The following is an 18,049-nucleotide window of genomic DNA, read 5'->3' on the forward strand; positions in this document are numbered from 1 at the left end:
TCTGGCAATGATTCCTTGTTATGGCTCCAAAAGCAAAGGAAGTAAAACCAAAAATTAGATAATTTGTACTCCGTCAACTAAAAAGCTTTTGTGAAGCAAAGGAAATGATCAACATTATCAAAAGGCATCTACAGAAAAGGACATAATGTTTGCAAGTCATGTATTTCATCAAGGGTAAGTATCCAGAATATATAAAGGACCCCTACAACACAACAAGAAAAAATTAAATAATCCAATTTAAAAAATGGGCAAAAGGCTTGAAAAGACATTTCACTGAGGATGATGTACAAATGGCCAATAATCAAATGAAAAAATGCTGAGCATCACTAATCATGAGAGAAATGCAAACCAAAACCATAAGGATTTATCACCTCACACCCATTAGAATGGTGAGCATCAAAATATTTGAAGATAACACATGTTGGTGAAGATGTGGAGAAATTGGACCCCATGTGTGGTATTGGAGAGACTCTGAATAGTGCAGCCACTATGGAAGACAGTATGAAGGGTCCTCAAAAAATTAAAAATAGAACTGCAATATGATCCAGCAATCCCCGAGAAGTTATGCATGCTACAACATGAATGAGCCTTGAGGCCATTATGCAAAGTAAAATAAGTCAGTTACAAAAGGACAAATGCTGTGTGACTTCACTTATATGAGGTATCTAAAGCAGTCAAATTCATAAGAAACAGAAAGTAAATAGTGCTTACTAGAACTGAGGGGAGGGGAAAAGGAGAGTTGTTTAACAGATATAGAGATTCAGTTTTACAAGATTAAAAAGTTCTGGAGATCTGTTTCATAAAGTGTGAATGTATCTAACACTATTAAATTGTATATTTAAGAATGGTTAAAGGACTTCCCTAGTGGTCCACTGGGTAAGAATATACACTCCCAATGCAGGGGGCCCAGGTTCAATTCCTGGTTGGGGAACCAGATCCACATGCATGCCACAACTAAAGATTCTGCATGTCATAACTAAGATGTCTGCATACTGCAACTAAGAGTCTGCATGTTGCAACTAAGATCCCGTGTGCTGCAACGAAGACACAGGGTAACCTAAATCAATCACTCAATCAGTCAATCAATATTTGAAAAAATGGTTAAGACAGCAATTTTATGTTGCATGTTTTTTTATCACAATAAAAATGTTAGGTAAATATCTGCACATAGATCAATGTTAAGTGCAAAAAACAATAATAACATCTCATTTGCTTCAGAAAGAAAACAAGTTTGAAAATTTATCAAAACAATAGCATGTGGCAATATGAATCATAATCCTTTTTTAGCATCTTTTATGGTTTGGGAGGAGGATAAAGATACTAATTATATATGACTCCATTAAAAGAGTAGGCTGGAGCTTCAAGATGATGGAAGAGTAAGACACAGAGATCACCTTCCTCCCCAAAAATACATCAGAAATACATCTATATGTGGAACAACTCCTACAGAACACCTACGGAACGCTGGCAGAAGAAAGAAACTCCCCACGTTCCTGGGTAGGGCAAAAGAAAAAGCAGAGACAAAAGAATAGGGATAGGGCCTGCACCAGTGGGAGGGAGCTGTGAAGGAGGAAAGGTTTCCACACACTATGAAGCCCCATCGTGGGCGGAGAAGGCGGGTGGCAGAGGGGGGAAGCTTCGGAGCCAAGGAGGAGAGCACAGCAACAGGGGTGTGGAGGGCAAAGCAGAGAGATTCCCACACAGAGGATCGTTGCCGATCAGCACTCACCAGCCCAAGAGGTTTGTCTGCTCACCCACCGGGGCGGGCGGGTACTGGGAGTTGAAGTTCGGGCTTCGGAGGTCGGATCCCATTGAGAGGACTGGGGTCTGCTGCGTGAACACAGCCTGAAGGGTGCTAGTTCACCATAGCTAGCTGGGGGTGGGTGGGTGGTGGTCTGGGAAAAAGTCTGGAGCTGCCAAAGAGGCAAGAGACTTTTTCTTGCCTCTTTGTTCCCTGGTGCGCGAGGAGAGGGGATTACTGGTGCTGCTTAAAGGAGGTCCAGAGACGGGCACGAGCTGCAGCTATCAGTGCAGACCACAGAGATGGGTATGAGACGGTAAGGCTGCTGCTGCTGCCACCAAGAAGCCTGTGTGCGAGCACAGGTCACTCTCCACATCCCCCTTCCGGGGAGCCTGTGCAGCCCGCTACTGCCAGGGTTCTGGGATCCAGGGACAACTTCCCCGGGAGGACAAACTGCATGCCTGAGGCTGGTGCAACGTCACACTGGCCTCTGCTGCCACAGCCTCACCCCACATCCGTACCCATCCCGGTGAGGGGTCCTGTCTTGTCTGAGCTAAGAACAAACGCCCTCATGCGACCTACTCACAGAGGTGGGTCCAGATCCAAAGCTGAACTCCTGGAGCTGTGTGAACAAAGAAGAGAAAGGGAAATTTCTCCCAGCCGCCTCAGGAGCAGTGGATTAAATCTCCAGAATCAACTTGATGTACCCTGCATCTGTGGAATACCTGAATAGACAACAAATCACCCCAAATTGAGGAGGTAGACTTTGCGAGCAAGGATATGTATATATATTTTTGACTTTTTCTCTTTTTGTGAGTGTATATGTGTATGCTTCTGTCTGTGATTTTGTCTGTATAGCTTTGCTTTTACCATTTGTCCTAAGGTTCTCTCTGTTCGTTTTTTTTAATTACTTAAAAAATTTTTTTGTTAATAATTGTCTTTTTATTTTAATAATTTTATTTCACTTTATCTTCTTTCTTTCTTCTTTCTTTCTTCCTTCCTTCCTTCCTTCCTTCCTTCTTTGTTTGTTTGTTTGTTTGTTTCTTTCTCCCTTTTATTCTGAGCTGTGTGGATGACAAACTCTTGGAGCTCCACAGGTGTCAGGGCTGTGCCAGTGAGATGGGAGAGCCAAGTTCAGGACATTGGTCCACAAGAGACCTCCCAGCTCTAATTAATATCAAATGGCGAAAATCTCCCAGAGATCTTCATCTCAATGCCAAGACCCAGGTCAACTCAACGACCAGCAAGCTACAGTGCAGGACACACTATGCCAAACAACTAGCAAGACAGGAACACAACACCAGCCATTAGCAGAGAGGCTGCTTAAAATCATAAAAAGGCGACAGACACCACAAAACATACCACCAGACGTGGACCTGCCCACCAGAAAGACAAGATCCAGCTTCATCCATCAGAACACAGGCACTAGTCTCCTCCACCAGGAAGCCTACACAACCCACTGAACCAACCATAGCCACTGGGCACAGACACAAAAAACAATGGAAACTATGAACCAGCAACCTGTGAAAAAGAGACCCTAAAAACAGTAAGTTAAGCAAAATGAGAAGACAGAGAAACACACAGATGAAGGAAGAAGGCAAAAACCCACTAGACCTAACAAATGAAGAGGAAATAGGCAATCTACCAGAAAAAGCATTCAGAATAATGACAGTAAAGATGATCCAAAATCTTGGAAATAGAATGGAGAAAATACAGGAAACATATAAGAAGGACCTAGAAGAACTAAACAGCAAACAAACAGTGATGAAAAACACAATAAATGAAATTAAAGATTCTCTCGAATGTATCAATAGCAGAATAACAGAAGCAGAGGAACGGATAAGTAACCTGGAAGATAAAATAGTGGAAATAACTACTGCAGAGCAGAATAAAGAAAAAAGAATTAAAAGAATTGAGGACAGTCTCAGAGACCTCTGGGACAACACTGAACACACCCACATTTGAAATATAGGGGTCCCAGAAGTAGAAGAGAAAAAGAAGGAATGAAAAAATAGTTGAAGAGATTAGAGTTGAAAAATTCCTTCATATAGGAAGGAAATAGTTAATCAAGTCCAGAAAGCACAGAGATTCCCATACAGTATAAATCGAAGGAGAAACACACCAAGACACATATTAATCAAACTATCAAAAATTAAATACAAAGAACACATATTAAAAGCAGCAAGGGAAAAACAACACATAAGGGAATCCCCATAAGGTTAACAGCTGATCTTTTAGCAGAAACTTTGCAAGCCAGAAGGGAGTGGTAGGACATATTTAAAGAGATGAAGGAGAAAAAACTGCAACGAAGATTACTCTACCCAGTAAGAATCTCATTTAGATTTGATGGAGAAATTAAAAGCTTTACAGACAAGCAAAAGCTAAGAGAATTCAGCACCACCAAACCAGCCTTACAACAAATACTAAAGGAACATCTCTACGCAGGAAACAAGAGATGGAAAGGACCTACAATAATAAACCCAAAGCAGTTAAGAAAATGGTAATAGGAACATACATATCGATAATTACCTTAAATGTAAATGGATTAAATGCTCCAACCAAAAGGCATAGACTGGCTGAATGGATATAAAATCAAGACCTGTATATACGCTGTCTACAAGAGAACTACTTCAGAACTAGGTACACATACAGACTGAAAATATGGGGATGGAAAATGATATTCCATGCAAATGGAAATCAAAAGAAAGCTGGAGTAGCAATTCTCATATCAGACAAAAATGACTTTGAAATAAAGACTATTACAGGAGACAAAGAAGTACACTACATAATGATCAAGGGATTGATCCAAGAAGAAGATATAACAATTGTAAATATTTATGCACCCAATATACGAGCACCTCAATACATAAGGCAAATACTAACAGCCATAAAAGGGGAAATTGACAGTAACACAATCATAGTAGGGGACTTTAACACCCCACTTTCACCAATGGACACATCATCCAAAATGAATATAAATAAGGAAACACAAGCTTTAAATGATATATTAAACAAGATGGACTTAATGGATATTTATAGGAGATTCCAACCCAAAACAACAGGATACACATTCTTCTCAAGTGCTCATGGACATTCTCCAGGATAGATCATATCTTGGGTCACAAATCAAGCCTTGGTAAATTTAAGAAAATTGAAATCATATCAAGTATCTTTTCCGACCACAGCACTATGAAACTAGATATCAATTACAGGAAAAAAACCTGTAAGAAATAAAAACACATGGGGGCTAAACAACACACTATTAATAAACAACAGATCACTGAAGAAATCAAAGAGGAAATCAAAAAATATCTAGAAACAAATGCCAATGAAAACACAATGACCCAAAACCTATGGGATACAGCAAAAGCAGTTCTAAGAGGGAAGTTTATAGCAATACAATCCTACATTAAGAAACAAGAAACATCTCAGAAAACAACCTAACCCTACACCTAAGGCAATTAGAGAAAGAAGAACAAAAGAACCCAAAAATTAGCAGAAGGAAAGAAATCACAAAGATCAGATGAGAAATAGGTGAAAAAGAAATGAAGGAAATTATAGCAAACATCAATATAACTAAAAGCTCGTTCTTTGAGAAAAGAAACAATATTGAAAAACCATTAGCCAGACTTATGAAGAAAGAAAGGGAGAAGACTCAAGCCAATAGAATTAGAAATGAAAAAGGAGAAGTAAAAACTGACACTGCAGAAATACAAAGGATCATGAGAGATTACTACAAGCAACTGTATGCCAATAAAATAGACAACTTGGAAGAACCGGACAAATTCTTGGAAATCCACAACCTTCTGAGACTGAACCAGGAAGAAATAAAATATGAACAGACCAATCACAAGCACTGAAATTGAAGCTGTGATTAAAAAACTTCCAACAAACAAAAGCCCAGGACCAGATGGCTTCACAGGCGAATTCTATCAAACATTTAGAGAAGAGCTAACACCTATCCTTCTCAAACTCCTCCAAAATATAGTAGAGGGAGGAACACTGCAAAACTCATTCTACAAGGCCATCATCACTCTGATACCAAAACCAGACAAAGATGTCACAAAGAAAGAAAACTACAGGCCAATATCACTGATGAACATAGATGAAAAAATCCTCAACAAAATACTAGCAAACAGAATCCAACAGCACATTATAAGGATCATACACTATGATCAAGTGGTGTTTATCCCTGGAATGAAAGGACACTTCAATATATGCAAGTCAAGCAACGTGATACATTATATTAACAAACTGAAGGAGAAAAACCATATGATCATCTCAATAGATGCAGAGAAAGCTTTCAACAAAATTCAACACCCATTTTTGATAAAAACCCACCAGAAAGTAGACATAGAGGGAACTTTCCTCAACATAATAAAGGTCATATATGACAAACCCACAGCCAACATCGTCCTCAATGGTGAAAAACTGAAACCATTTCCACTAAGATAAGGAAGAATACAATGTTGCCTACTCTTACCACTATTATTCAACATAGTTTTGGAAGTTATCCACAGCAATTAGAGAAGAAAAAGAAATAAAAGAATCCAATTTGGAAAAGAAGAAGTAAAGCTGTCATTGTTTGCAGATGACATGGTACTATACATAGAGAATCCTAAGGATGCTACCAGAAAACTACTAGAGCTAATCAATGAATTTGGTAGATTAGCAGGACACAAAATTAGTGCATAGAAATCTCTTGCATTTCTACACACTAATGATGAAAAATCTGAAAGTGAATTTTAGAAAACACTCCCATTTAGCCTTGCAAGAAGAAGAATAAAATATCTAGGAATAAACCTACCTAAGGAGACAAAAACCTGTATGCAGAAAATTATAAGACACTGATGAAAGAAATTAAAGATGATACAAATAGATGGAGAGATATACCATACCCTTGGATTGGAAGAATCAACATTGTGAAAATGACTCTACTACCCAAAGCAATCTACAGATTCAATGCAATCCCTATGAAACTACCACTGGCATTTTTCACAGAACTAGAACAACAAACTTCACAATTTGTATGGAAACACAAAAGACTCCGAATAGCCAAAGCAATCTTGAGAAAGAAAAATGGAGCTGGACGAATCAGGCTCCCTGACTTAAGAGACTATACTACAAAGTTACAGTAATCAAGACAGTATGGTACTGGTACAGAAATAGAAATATAGATCAATGGAACTGGATAGAAATCCCAGAGATAAACACACGCACATATGGTCACCTTATCTTTGATAAAGGAGGCAAGAATATACAGTGGAGAAAAGAGAGCTTCTTCTATAAGTGCTGCTGGGAAAACTTCTACAGGTACATGTAAAAGAATGAAATTAGAACACTCCTTAACACCATACACAAAGATAAACTAAAAATGGATTAAAGACCTAAATGTAAGGCCAGGCCCCATTAAATTCTTAGAGGAAAAAATAGGCAGAACACTCTATGACATAAATCACAGCAAGATTCTTTTTGACCCACCTCCTAGAGAAATGGAAAAAAAAAAAAATAAACGAATGAGACCTAATGAAACTTCAAAGCTTTTGCACAGCAAAGGAAACCATAAACAAGCCAAAAAGAAAACCTTCAGAATGGGAGAAAATATTTGCAAATGAACAACTGACAAAGGATTAATGTCCAAAATTTACAAGCAGCTCAACATTAAAAAAACAAAGAACCCAATCCAAAATTGGGCAGAAGACCTAAATAGACATTTCTCCAAAGAAGATATACAGATTGCCAACAGACACATGAAAGAATGCTCAACATCATTAATCATTAGAGAAATGCAAATCAAAACTACAATGAGATATCATCTCACACCGGTCAGAATGGTCATCATCAAAAAATCTACAAACAATAAATGGTGGAGAGGCTGTGGAGAAAAATGGACTCTCTTGCACTGTTGGTGGGAATGTACACTGATACAGCCCCTATGGAGAACAGTATGGACATTCCATAAAAAATAATAATAGAACTACCATACGACCCAGCAATCCCACTACTGGGCATATACCCTGAGAAAACCATAATTCAAAAAGAGTTATGTACCAAAATGTTCATTGCAGCTCTATTTACAATAGGCAGGACAGGAAGCAACCTAAGTGTCCATCAACAGATGAATAGATAAAGAAGGTGTGGCAAATATATACAATGGAATATTACTCAGCCATAAAAAGGAAAAAACTGAGTTATTTATAGTGAGGTGGATGGACCTCTAGACTGTCATACAGATTTAAGTAAGTCAGAAAGAGAAAAACAAAAACCATATGCTAACACATATTTATGGAATTTAAAAAAAAGAAAAAAGAAAAAGAAATTGATGCGAAAACCTAGAGGCAGGACAGGAATAAAGACGAAGACTTAGAGAATGGACTTGAGGACACGGCGATGGGGATGCATAAGCTGGGACAAAGTGAGAGTGTGGCATGGACCTATATACATTACCGAATGTAAAATAGATAGCTATTGGGAAGCAGCCGCATAGCACAGGAAGATCAGCTTGGTGCTTTGTGACCACCTAGAGGGTTGGGATATGGAGGGTTGGAGGGAGATGCAAGAGGGAGTAGATATGGGGGATATATGTGTATGTATAGCTGATTCACTTTGTTATAAAGCAGAAACTGACACACCATTGTAAAGCAGTTATACTACAATAAAGATGTTTTAAAAAAAAGTGTAGGCTGGTAGAAGAAGATACCAAATAATAGAATACACATTTAATATTTCCACACCAGTAGAGGGATAAAAAATGAAATGTGGAAATTCAAACCATAATTGAATACATAAGAAGGTAAAATACAGAACAAAATAAACCAAGTGGGACACAGAGAATGAATATAAGGAGCAATAATACATCAGTAACCATAATAGATGTAACTGCAATAAGCGCTCTAGTTAAAGACAAAACTTACCATCATGGATTCATTAAAAAAATAAAAGAAAACTGTTTTTTGTCTAAAAGCAACACACTTGAGATGTATATCTTGAATGCCTAAATGTGCAAAGTAAGATAAAGATATACCAGACAGAAATATTAGTCAAAAGAAAGTGTAGATTTATTAATATCAGAAAAAAATAGAGTTTTAACCTAAATGATGACTAGAGATAAAGAGATTTCATATATAATGATAAATGTTTATCAGGAAGATGTAATATTCTAAACCTATATGTATACATTATATAATAATGTTGTGTAAAAATATTTTAAAACTGTAAAGAGCATTTAATAAATCTACCAAATAGTGGTAAATAATATTTTAGTATTATTATATATAAACATACTTTTCTACTATTTGATAGATGAAGCAAAATCAATAAAATAGAGAATATATAAAAAGCACAATTAAGAAGATTAACATGAATATAGAAAACTTTGCAGCCAACTGTTGGACAAAAGACATTTTCAAGCAAATACATTTTTTTTAATGAATATTGGTCAATTCCAAGTTCATACCACCAACCTCAAGCTATTTCAAAGTGTGATATCATACAGACTACAGTCTTTCTCCAAAAAGTGATTAAAGGAGAAATTAATAAGAAAAGAAAGATTGGAAAAATAACATATGTTTGCAAATAAAAAAATATGTTCCTGAAAAATATGTGGGCAGAAGAAATGATAAAAGATGAAGAAGATAATTAAAACTGAAAAATAACAAAAATACTATGTGTCAAGCTGGTGAAATTCCGATAAAGTAGTTTTTAAAGGAATATTTATAGCTTTAAATGTTTGTATGATAAAAGAAAAGATGGTTGAAATTAGTGAGTTAAACTCGACCAAATAAGTAAAAAAGACCCATTAAATCTCTAGATTTAATGCAATCTCTATCAAATATCCATGGTATTTTTCAGAGAACTAGAACAAATAATCCTAAGATCATATAGAACCACAGAAGACACCAAAGTGCCAAAGCAATCATGAGAAAAAACAACAAAATTGAATATATCACACTCCCAGACTTCAGGCTAGACACAAAACTATAGTATGGTATTGGCACGATAACAGATATATAGAACAATGGAACAGAATGGATGGCTTGGAAATAAACCCACACACTTATAGTCAGTTAATCTGAGACAAAGGAAGCAAGAATATACAATGGAGAAAAGACAGCATTTTCAATAAATGGTGCTAAGAAAATGGGACAGCTACATTTACAAGAATGAAATTAGAACATTTCCTCATACCTTATACAAAAATAAACTCAAAATGTATTAAAGACCTAAATGAAAGACCTGAAACCATAAAAATCCTAGAAGAGAACATAGGCAGAGCACTCTTTGACATAAATAGTAACAATATTTGTTTGATCTGTCTCCTAAGGCAAAAGAAATAAGAGCAAAAGTAAACAAATGGGACCTAATTAAACTTAAAAGCTTTTGCACAGGAAAGGAAACCATCAACAAAACAAAAAGACAACTTACTGAATGAAAGAAAATGTTTGCAAATGATATGATCGACAAGGGGTTAATATCCAAAATACATAAACAGCTCATACAACTCAATATAAAAAAAAAGGCAATCCAATCAAAAACTGGAAAGAAGCTTCTGACAGACATTTTTCCAAAAAAGACATACAGACGGCCAACAGGCACATGAAGAGATGCTTAATATGGCTAATTATTAGAGAAATGAAAATCAAACCCACAAGGGGATATCACCTCACACCTGTCAGAATGGCTATAATCAAAACGTCTACAAATAGCAAATGTTGGAGATGATGTGGAGAAAAGAGAACCCTCCTACACTATTGGTGGGAAAGTAAATTGGTGCAGCCACTCTGGAAAACAGTATGGAGGTTCCTCAAAAAACTAAAAATTGAACTATCATACGATCCAGCAATTTGATCCCTGGGTATATATCTGGAAAAAATGAAAACACTAATTCAAAAGGATACATGCACCCCAACGTTCACAGCAGCTCTATTTACAATAGCCAAGATATGGAAGCACCCAAGTGTCAATCTACAGATGAATGGATATAGAAGATGTGCCATATATATATATATATATATATATATATATATATATATATATTCCTATGTACATAGCAGTATTAGCCATAAAAAGAATGAAATTCTGCCATTTGCAGCAACACGGACGGATCCAGAGAATATTATGCTTAGTGAAACAAAGTCAGATGGAGAAAGACAGATACTGTATGAAATCACTTATACATGGATTCTAAAATATAATACAAATGAATGTATATACAAAACAGAAACAGACTCACAGATATAGAAAAAAAAACTTGTAGTTACCAGAAGGGAGAGGGAAAGGAGGAGGGACAAATCAGGGGCATGGGAATAAAAGATAAAAACTACTATGTATAAAATAAGTAAGCAAAAAGGATATATTGTACAGCACAGATAACTATAGCCATTATCTTGTAATAATTTTAACGGAGTATAATCTATAAAAATACTGAATCACTATGCTGTACACCTGAAACTGATATAAAACTGTAAATCAACAATACTTCAATAAATTAAAAAAGAAGAGCAGAATGAACTTAAATATTGAAAGAAAATAATAAAAATATAAGAATAAAAAAGAGTTAATATTGTTCATTGGACACATAACAATAAATTTATTTGCTCATCATTGTGCACAATATTAAAAATATAGGAGAAAAAATGACAGATTTGTTTATTTCTTCCTATTTGCAACATTTTGGAAAATACCATTTTATTAGTAATCCTACATACAAGAAAACTGAGTAAACTTTGAATGCTGATGGTACGGGTACTGCAATTAGATAGGAGAAACTTTTTTTCCAGGTATTATTTTGCTCTTACAAACTGATTTAATTTGATTAATCTTGTGCCAAAACTTTCCATATTCTACAATGCTTTATTTTAAAAACTCATGTATATCGCAGCAACATGGATGGATCTAGAGATTGTCATATTGAGTGAAATAAGTCAGAGAAAGACAAATGTCATATGATATAACATATGTAGAATCTTAAAAAATGGTACAAATGAACTTATCTACAAAACATAAACAGAGTTACAGATGTAGAAAACAAACTTATGGTTACCAGGGGGTAAGGTGGGGGAAGGGATAAAGTGGGAGATTGGGATTGACATGCACACATTACTATATATAAAATAGATAACTAATAAGGGCCTACTCTATAGCACAGGGAACTCTACTCAATACTCTGTAATGGCCTATATGGGAAAAGAATCTAAAAAAGAGTGGATATATGTATATGTAAAACTGATTCACTTTGCTATACACCTGAAACTAACACAACATTGTAAATCAACTAGACTCCAATAAAAATGTTTAAAAAAAACTAAGAAAAACTGAAAAAAAAATATCATGTACAGTTTTAAACTTTCTCTGAAGCTTTATCATCTTTTATATCTTGCTCTTCAGTACCTTTATAATGATTTTCATAATATGTTTTCAGGGGCTTATTCAAAGGATCTAAACAGAAATTGATCAACACCTATAACTATATTACAACGTAGACTCACAATGCTTAAAAATAACTATATAAAGAATTATGTATGCATTCATATATTACAAGTCAGTTGTAACTTTTTATGTATAAAATCTGTTTATGCTACAAAAGAGTTTCATTTAGTTTTCATTGTGAGTATTGCAACATCCTGGACAACTCCATACCCATGATACTTGTAACAACACTCAATTATCAGGGAGTTGAAACTTTCTTAACTGCATTTGCTTTTCCACCAAAACTCAAAGTGTGTATGAGTCATTCCATATGAATTAGTCAAAGACGAAGGATAAAAATCATTTAATAACTAGTAAAAAACAAAAATTGATATTATTACAATCTTGGTCTGGGAAGACTTTTAAGGTTAGCATTCCAGACAGAATCCAGAAATTAATAGATTTATTCATTTCACTTCTTAATAATTTTAAATTCTATAACCAAACAATATGATAAAAGGAATTTTATGTCTTCCTTTTTAATCCTTACATGTGTAATTTCGTTTTCTTGCCTTAAGATGCTACTATTTCCACCAAAATGTTAAAAAAAGAAGAGGACTGGTGGACATACTTGGTTTTTTACCTATCTCAAAGGAAATACTTTCAGAATTACCCTAATGATAATGGTATTTGCACTAATTTTTGTTGCTTCTCTTTATAAGATTAATACTCTTCTATTCCTAGTTTGCTCAGGCTTTGTTGTTGTTAAATCATTAATAGATTTTTTTTCTTGATTTAACTGAGATACTCGTCTAATGGTGCTTGTATATATGTACACATACATATACACACAAACATATATACATAATATATCATACATATATACACATATCCATGCATATATCTGCCCTTGAAATATGTATATATTATTTATATATTTACAGATTGATAGATAGATACATACATACATACAGAGGCATATGTATTTGCATTTGGTTTGGTAATGTGGGGAGGATTTTACATACATATTCAAGTGTGAGTCTGGGTTAAATTTTTCCTTTCTTACACTGTTCTTGTCATCAGGATGGCTATCAAGGTTTTGCTAGCCATATAAATAGGAGAGTGTATCTTTTATTTTATTCTCTGGAAGACTTTATATTAGATTACACTTAATTCTTATTTGATTGTTGGGTAGAACTCACTGATGAAGCCATCTGAACCTGGATTTCATTTTTGAAAAAATTTTGACTAATAATTCAATTAAATAGTAATTTGATTTCTTTAGTGGTTATAGGAGCATTCAAGCTTTTTATTTCTTCTCAAATAAGAACTTAGTAAGTAATATTTTGTAGTAATTTGCCCATTTCATTTACAGTTTTAAAGTTATTGGCATAATGTTCAAAATGTTCTTTTGGTTCCTAAAGTATCTATGGTTATAATAATCGTTTTATTCTAAATATTAGTTAATTGTGCTTTCTCTGTTATTCTTTTTTCTCTTGATCTCTTTTCACCCATTCCTCTATTTTTCTAAATTGTTTCAAGTACCAACTTTGTCCATACTTTATACAATACCATGATATTTTCTTTATCTTTTATTTATTACTTCCTCCTTTATGTACTTTTTCATTTATTTTATTGCTCTTTTTCTAGTCTCTTTATGTGGATGTCAATCTCATTAGTTTTGGGTATTTCTTATTTCCTAATATGAGCATTTAGGTCTGTGAATTTCCTTCTAAGTACTGCTTTAGGTGAATCTTACAGGTTTGGTATTCTCAGTATTTTTGTTATAATTGAAAATAATTTCTAATTTTAATCAAAATATCTTCTTGAATGAATTGGATATTTGATGTATATTTCTCAATTTTAAAATGTGTGGGATTTTTCTAGTTATCCATATGATACTGACTTTTAACTTAATTTCAGTGTGTCTGAGTACATAATTTGTATCATGTCAACCCTTTTAGACCATTTACCATTTCTTTTAAAATTACATCTTTCAAAAAATTCCTGGAGTTTGAGTAATTTCCATTATAAAATTTCTGAGCTATTTTATTAATCAAACAAGAATAAAAAACAAAGTGAATTATATTTGAAAGAAAATGAACCTTTGCATCTGAGATTAAAGGAGAACTCTTGATGGGATAAACTACCTTCTCTCCTGCAGTCACAGAAACTCTCCAGATGCAGTGTGTATAAGATGGGTAGCCATTTGGAAATCCTGGGGAGGAAAGGTTGCCATTGGATTCTTGTAGGGTTTCTCCACATGCTGAAAGAAAAAAAAAATTTTTGATTTTTTTAAAAGATGAAAAAGATAAGATTTTTCTCTAATTTTTATGAAAGACATTGGCCTCATAAATAAAATCTCCAGTCTTTTGGTGTTAGACAAGAATATATATTTGTATTTTATAAAACAATTTTTCTTTCTAAGTAATTTCTCTTTCTTACTTAATTCTTTCTTACTAGAATTTCAGTATACTTAATCGGATTACTATAGCTAACCATATAACAAGATAATGAGATAAATAACCTGAAGAACCACAAAGTTCTTCCTCATGGAAACCTTTCTCATTCATTCTCAAGAAGCCAGTAGCCAACTTATACGTCACCCATATTTAGCTTCAGGCCAGTGAATATCTAGTTGATGTGGCTCTGGGACCATACGAAATATTCCATTAGTATATTTGGTATAGAGTGAGGTTAATTTCAATAATGAATACCATATCAAGGTTGAAAAAAGAAATCTTAAATAATAATGAATAAATAATCAATAAGAGGTGCCAAAATGTCAAGTACAATGAAATTTTTTTTTCAAAATAAACTGGAAAAAAATTGAAAGATAAAAACATCACGGAAGACACAAATTTTCAAATAAGATGTAGACATTTATTTATTCTCTGTTTTCTGTCAATCATAAGTAGAAATTACTGGAAAAACAATTATATTTTCCTCTTACTAAGCCTTTCTAATTTCTTGGAAGTGATTACCAGTCATCTGAAATAGCAAATAATAATCAGCTACACAGCCTCAAGATCTGTGTGATTGATATCTATAGGCCATTTCAACAAAGGCAAGAACAGAGCACAATTAACTCTGTTTCAGCCAAGGTTTGTAGTTAGAAGCATTCTATAATAGATTTCCTTGTTGTTTTTGCAAGACATGGTATGAGCCACATGAACCTAGGCTGCTTTAAGTATCCTTAATTCAAGAATAATTCCTATACTGTAGCCAGTTTATATAAAGATTTATATAAACATATTTATAACCTTCACTCAATAATTAGAAAGAATAGCTCCTTCCCTCTGAAGGAGACTGAAATAAAAACTGATATACTACCATATTATAGAAGCATAGCTCCCAACAAGTGAACTCTTGTGTCATCAAATCAATAAATTATAAATGGTTCTGCATATCTTGATTTAAATGAAGAAACAAAGATGATGGCTTTGAAAACATAAAATAGAGCTGTAAAAACAGTCTGATAAGATATAAATGTTTATTTAGAAACACAGATATTATGTTTGCACAACAAAATAAATTTAAAGTAAGAGCAAGCAGTGTTTATTCTGATGAATAGGCAGATAAAAGCAACTTCAGAATGAAACAAAAATGCTCAAGGTAAAAAATATATAATCAGCCCTTTCCAAGAATCATTTAAGGATACTGGTAAATGTGACATTACAAGAACCCTTAGAAAAAGGGTTAAGATTTATTAATGCAAACAATGTGCTTCTAACTAGGATCAGTTTAGATGCTAAATAGTCATTTGGGAATTGAGTGTGTTTCAAAGAAAAAAAGCTGCAATTTACAGTAGTTTAGAAATAAATTTTGAAATAATTGAAAACTCCACTAAGCCACATAGAATGCTGGTACTGGATTTCCTAAAGTGGAATTTAAAAAATTAAATATATTTGACTCATAAATGTAAACAAACACTATGGTTCTGATAAAAAAGATAAAAAACTCTCTAAAATGTAAAAAAACAGAATATAATTCAAAAATTAAGTAAATCTATTATATAGCACCTGCTTATAATTCAAGAAGTACAAACAATATTGTCAAGTTGTGATAATCATTTGTGCATTTTCCTCAATAAGTGTGGCTGTCCCAGGCTACATGATCACTATTTCAGAAAATTTCATCAATTTTCCTGGCCATTTGTTGATTCATGTGAAGATATATAAAAAAACTTTAATATTAAAAGAACTAAAGGAAAATTAACAAGGGAAAGATGGTACTACTAAGTTAAATACATAGTCTGTCCATTTACTCAGAAAGCTATGTGGATGAGAAAAGAGAAGTTGAGTCATGGCATTACCCCTTGTTAATTATGTCATACAAGCAAGTCTCAAAACCTTCAACTTCAGTTTTCTCTTCTGTAAAGTGGCTATCTTATTAATATGTACTTCATAAAGTTGTTTTGTAGGAGTCAAGTATTGTGATGCCCGAAGTTCTCTTTTTAACCCTTAGATACCTCTGACACAGGTAGGAAGACTGTGCGCTTAATTGTTAGAATATATCTTTGAGCTACAAAATGCAGTCTTATTTAAGAGAAAAAAGGCATAAAGAAATATACAAAGGCAAATTATTATCACTCTCCTAATCAAAATTACTCTAAAATGAAACATAATTCATAAGTTAAACTTCTATCTCTCTAGGCAGATGTCATGATCTTATATGTACAAAATTATAAAGATTCCACAGACAAAAAAAAATACTGTTAGAGGTAATAAAAAATACTCAACAAAATTACAGAATACAAAATCAACTCACAAAATCAGTTGCATAAACTAACAACAAACAATATGAAAAGGAAATTAAGAAAACAACCCCATTTATAAGAACACCAAAAAGAATAAAATATTTAGGAATAAGCTTAACCAATAAGTCAAAAGATATGTAAGGTGAAAACTACAAAACATTGCTGAAAGAAATTTAAAGAGACAAAGAAATGTGTTCATGGATTGGAAGACTTAATATTGTTAAAATGTTATCCTTACTACCCAAAGCAATCTACAGATTAAGTGCACTCCCTATCAAATTCCCAGTGGCATTTTTTGCAGAAATGGGGAGAAGTGTTTCAAAATTCATATAGAACCACAAACCCTAAATAGTCAAAACTACCTTGAGATAAAAGAACAAAGCTGGAAGCCTCACACTTCTTGACTTCAAAACATATTACAAATCTACAGTAATTAAGAATATGGTACTGGCATAAGAGAGACTTATAGACCAATGGGACAGAATAAAGAGCCAAAAATAAACCCACACCTAAACAGTAAAATGGGATCTTCAGCAAGGGTGCCAAGACTATACAACATGGAAAGGATAGCCTCTTGCATAAATGGTGTTGGGGAAATTAGATATACACATACAAAAGAATGAAATTGGACCCTTTTCTTTCATTATACACAAAAATCAACTCAAAGTGGATTAAAGAGTTAAAAGGAAGACCCAAAATTGTAAAATTCCTAGAAGAAAAAACATATGTGAAAAGTTCCATAACTGTGATCTTGGCAATGATTGCTCAGATATTGGCACTAAAAGTACAGACTTTAAAAGCAAAAATAGACAAGGGGGACTACATCAAACTAAAAAGCTTCTGTGCAGTGAAGGAAACAATCAACAGAGTGAAAAGCAATCTTCGGAATGGAAGAAAACATATGCAAATCATGCATCTCATAAGGGGTTACTATCCAAAATATATAAGGAACTCTTACAACTCAATAGCAAAAAAACAAACAAAGAACAACAGACCCCAAATAACCAAATTTTAAAATGGGCAAAGGACTTGAATAGACAGTTCAAAGAAGACATACAAATGACCAATAGATACATGAAAAAAATGCTCAACATCACTAATCATCAGGGGAATGCAAATCAAAACCACAATGAGATATCACC

General features: G+C 33.9%; 1 protein-coding gene across 4 annotated transcripts in view; it reads right to left on the reverse strand.

Annotated features, from left to right (window-relative positions):
- TLL1 (tolloid like 1) overlaps positions 1-18,049 on the reverse strand; it is a 261,887-nt gene that overhangs the window by 101,411 nt on the left and 142,427 nt on the right. For all 4 annotated transcript variants that reach the window (XR_007476996.1, XM_049709067.1, XM_049709066.1 and 1 more), the window contains exon 9: positions 14,299-14,414. Coding sequence is in view for 3 of the 4 variants with exons in the window: in XM_049709067.1 (XP_049565024.1) it covers positions 14,299-14,414 (116 nt within the window). In the remaining variant the exon portion in view is untranslated. The remainder of the gene's footprint in view (positions 1-14,298; positions 14,415-18,049) is intronic.

The sequence above is a fragment of the Orcinus orca genome, chromosome 4 (assembly GCF_937001465.1).
Source record: "Orcinus orca chromosome 4, mOrcOrc1.1, whole genome shotgun sequence".
NCBI lineage: Eukaryota > Metazoa > Chordata > Mammalia > Artiodactyla > Delphinidae > Orcinus > Orcinus orca.